Below are 3,782 nucleotides of genomic sequence, written 5' to 3'. Positions count from 1 at the left end.
CATCCTCTTGCGTGTGGCGTCAACCCTGCCGTTGAGGTCGCCATCGTGAAGTGGAGAGGACGCCGTCAGCTCCACACGATCCTCCTCAAGCAGCCGCTTTTTCCTCCTGTTGTTATCATGCGGCTTTGGGAAGGTTTGATTCAGAACCTTTTCAATGTTTACATGATGCCTAAGCCACTTGCTCTGCTTGCCGGCGTCCTCAAGGTCTTGTTGATCCCTCGCTTTCCTCTTCTGCAGCGCAACATCTTCCTCGTTGTGTGTATCCTCGTCGTCCTCCTCTTCTCCGAGTCCCGCATCGTACAATGCAACGCGAGCGGAGCGTTTCGCAGGGATGTAGTTACCGTAATTATCTACATCCACACCATCCTCTTCACCCTCCACGAGCTGCAGCGGTCCGTTTCCGCCCTCACTGGCATCGCTGTTGCCATCTGACTCCTGGCCCAAGTCCCAGTCCTGTTCCGCGTTGAGGTTAGCGTTCATGACAGGATTCAAAGGGTCGTTGGGGCGCTCGTCCAGCTCCTCCCCGTGTTTGTCAAACATCTTTGCCAGACGCGCCTCGTCAACCGCCGCCAGCTTCTCCACAGTGAACCCCTCGTCGTCATTTCCATCCGGATCGTCATCGTCGTTGTCGCCTTCGCCCTGCATGTTTCCTTCCGTGTCCCCCATCAACCCATCCGTCTCTGTCATATCCTCCGCGCTTGTATTGGGATCAAAGTTGATTAATCCCTTGATCTGCTTTAGCTTGCGGTCAACAATCTTCCTCTGCTTCTTTTTCAGCAGCTTGGATTGCCTTTTACGCAGCTCCAGCAGCTCCCGGGCAATCTTCGCGACTCCCTCCGCACTGTCAAGGTCAATCCCCTCGTCGTCGCTGCCTTTCCCTACGCTACCGCCATCGTCATCATCACCCGTCCCCTCGTATTCGCCCATCTCTTCGTCGTCCGCATCCTCCTCCCCATCCTCTTCTTTAGCCATCGCTGCCTGCTCCCGCAACAATTGTTCCCGCCAGCGCAGCATCCGCCGTAGATCCGCGTCACCCACCTGCTGGAGATCCCCGCACAAATAAACAAGCTCCTTCTTGGAGTGCTTGGATTTAAGGTAGACTTTGTCCTCCGCAGCGGAAAAGCGCAGCTCGTGATGAGAGCGAAGAAAACCCTTTGGATCACTGCAGTGGAGAAATTCGGAAAAGGAGGCAACATGGTGTGACACCGTGGCGAACTCGCTGTATCCCGTCGGCACGTTCGACTTGGGCACGACCAACGCCCCAGAGGGCGTCAGGATTTTCTCCTCGCCCACATCGGAGAACACCTTCTGTGCATTGAACATGGAAGGGTCCAGTTGTTTTGGTGCCTTAAAACCGGCACAGACAACAAAAATCTCAGCCGACTCCATACGAGACGCAAGTGGCTTTGTCGCCTCCACCTTATCAAAAAGCTGCTTCAAGACCCACATGAGTTTGTGGAAGTCCTGAGAGCGAAAGACCTTCGTGACAAACCACCCCGATGGCTTTAGCATGGAAGCTGCCATTTTTGCAGCGTGAAGAACCAAGGCATTTTGCTCAAAAAGATCACGTGACCACACACCACCCACGTTAGGGGCGCCATCATGAATGACGCAGTCCACGGGTTCCTTCTTGAAGTAAGTCACGATCATCTTCCGTGTCTTGTCATCTGTGATGTCACCGACAAACGTTTTCACACCGCGAATTGGGGCAATCGGCACCAAATCCACCCCAACAATCTTAGAACCCACTGGCATATGCTTCGCAGCGACTTGGCACCAACCGCCTGGCGCAGCACAGAGGTCGACAAGCACACGACTCTTCGCAAGGAAGTCGTACTTGCGGTTTAGTTGAATAAGTTTAAACGCAGAGCGGGCACGAAACCCTTGATCCTTTGCAAGTCGGTAGTACGCATCAAGACGCGTCTTTGCCTTCTTCTTTGACTTTGTCCCCATTATTTTTTTTAATCCTTTAGCCAAAGGCTTCTTGTTTCCTTTGGCTTTCTAATTCTTTTTGTGTTTTTGCTTGCCTGCGTGGTGGGTGTTCTTCCTCACGTATGCCTTCTATGTGGCGTGGGAAGATGCGGTCGACTAGGAGGAAGAAATCCCTACGGGCCTTGCAGTGAAGCAATTGAAACAAACGCACACACACACACACACACACACACACACACACAGACACAATATATATACATATATATATATGTACAGAAAAACAAATAATAGTGGAAAAGTGAGAGAAAAAGAGAGTTGGAAAGATGCGCGTCAATTGACTCGGATCACGGGGACACAAAAAGAGGGGTGGGGTGGGGGGAGTAATGCATAACACTGAGAACATACGAGGATGTAGGCGCACCCTTCGCTGCTACCAACAGAGAAGGAGAGAAGAAACGAGCGGACCGTCTCATGTCAACGAGGATGCCGGGTATTCACGGAGGAGTTGTGATGCCCTTGAAATCAGACCTTCCAGCCACGCACAATCATACACGTCCTTATTTCGGGACCCTTGCGGTGGTCGTGCCCGTTTTTCCAACGGGTCCTTCAGCAGATGAATGATGACATCAACAGATTGCCCCACAATCTTCTGGCGCAACTGCATCATAAGAGCCGCGCAGACATAACTGTGGAAGTCCAGCACCGCCTCACTATTCCCAATGGCCATATACTTTTCCCAAAGAAGTACCAACAACTCCAACGGCAGCTCTCGTGCAAGCAAACAATGTACCCATTGAAAGCAACAATCCATCAGTCTGATCTCGTTTGAGAGGATAGAGTCCAGTAGGACAAAATCCACCGCCTTCAAGAGTGCCTCCATAAGCCCTATACTACGCAAAATACCAGGCTGTCCATGTACAAAGTTATCCTGCAACCACGAGAGAAAAAAGCCGCCGCAAAAATATGTATCGGCTTCTGCAGCCTGAAACAGGTCGGCAGGTAGTTGCTCCATGGCGGCACCCAACTCGCTCATGTCACGAGAGTACACTACTTTTGCGGGAATCCATGCATGTTCGGATGCTCGAGCACCGTCGCCATCCCCAGGCTCTGCCGCCCCTTCTCGCACATGTTGCCGATGACGCATGTTGCGCTCATTAAAAGCGCCCTCAAGAAACACAAAGAAGAAGACCGCTATAATGTCATCGATGCCCTGCACATACCCCACTGCCGGATATCGTCGAGACCACAAAAACAGACATCGTGCCAAGGCAGAAGCGGTGCGAGAGAAATGAAAAAGAGCATAACTGTGCCGCGGAAGATCCAACGCGATCTGCAAAAGAATAGCACGATCATCCGATGAAATTGCCATCAGCTCTGTAGAGGTACCCATCGGCGTTGTCATGGCCATCGTTCCCGCAGAGGCACCAACTAATTTTGAGTTTGTTCCAACGCCTCGCCTTCCAGAGCGTGTGCCCAAATCTTGCAACGTATTCGGTTGTATAAAGTCAGTGATCGTAATTTTGTAGTATTTAGAAACAAAGCTATCATACTCTTCACGCTTGCGGCGCAGTTCTGCCTGTTGTCGGGAGAACGAGGCCGGGCCAGATGGTATGTAACCGCACAGTAAACGCCATAAATGTGGGCGTACATGGTTTGGTACGTTTCCTCCCCACGTGTATCCCCGCACCGTTGATCGCTCCTCTGGCGAATCGCCCAACGGCAGTGACACCAACATATCCATCATGCGATTATACTCACGTACACTAGTCATACCGTTACTAGCACCAGTCGCAGTAGAAACTGGGGTTATTGAGGTCCTGTCGGCTGTCTCCTCTTCAATATCCGTGTCA

General features: G+C 51.7%; 2 protein-coding genes across 2 annotated transcripts, besides 3 other annotated features; both read right to left on the bottom strand.

Annotated features, from left to right (window-relative positions):
* Tc00.1047053507207.19 (FtsJ cell division protein, putative) lies at positions 1–1,953 on the bottom strand (the record flags this gene model as incomplete). Its single annotated transcript, XM_798036.1, has 1 exon — positions 1–1,953. A coding segment is annotated over one exon (1,953 nt), but the record flags the coding sequence as incomplete, so codon positions are not given.
* Positions 1–3,782: a sequence feature (heterozygous, non-Esmeraldo-like haplotype).
* Positions 2,134–2,180: a microsatellite.
* Positions 2,181–2,205: a microsatellite.
* Tc00.1047053507207.10 (hypothetical protein, conserved) lies at positions 2,402–3,782 on the bottom strand (the record flags this gene model as incomplete). Its single annotated transcript, XM_798035.3, has 1 exon — positions 2,402–3,782. A coding segment is annotated over one exon (1,381 nt), but the record flags the coding sequence as incomplete, so codon positions are not given.

The sequence above is a fragment of the Trypanosoma cruzi genome, genomic scaffold (assembly GCF_000209065.1).
Source record: "Trypanosoma cruzi strain CL Brener 1047053512861 genomic scaffold, whole genome shotgun sequence".
NCBI lineage: Eukaryota > Euglenozoa > Kinetoplastea > Trypanosomatida > Trypanosomatidae > Trypanosoma > Trypanosoma cruzi.
Note: the sequence above shows the minus strand (reverse complement) of the source record. Positions and strands in the feature narration are given on the sequence as shown.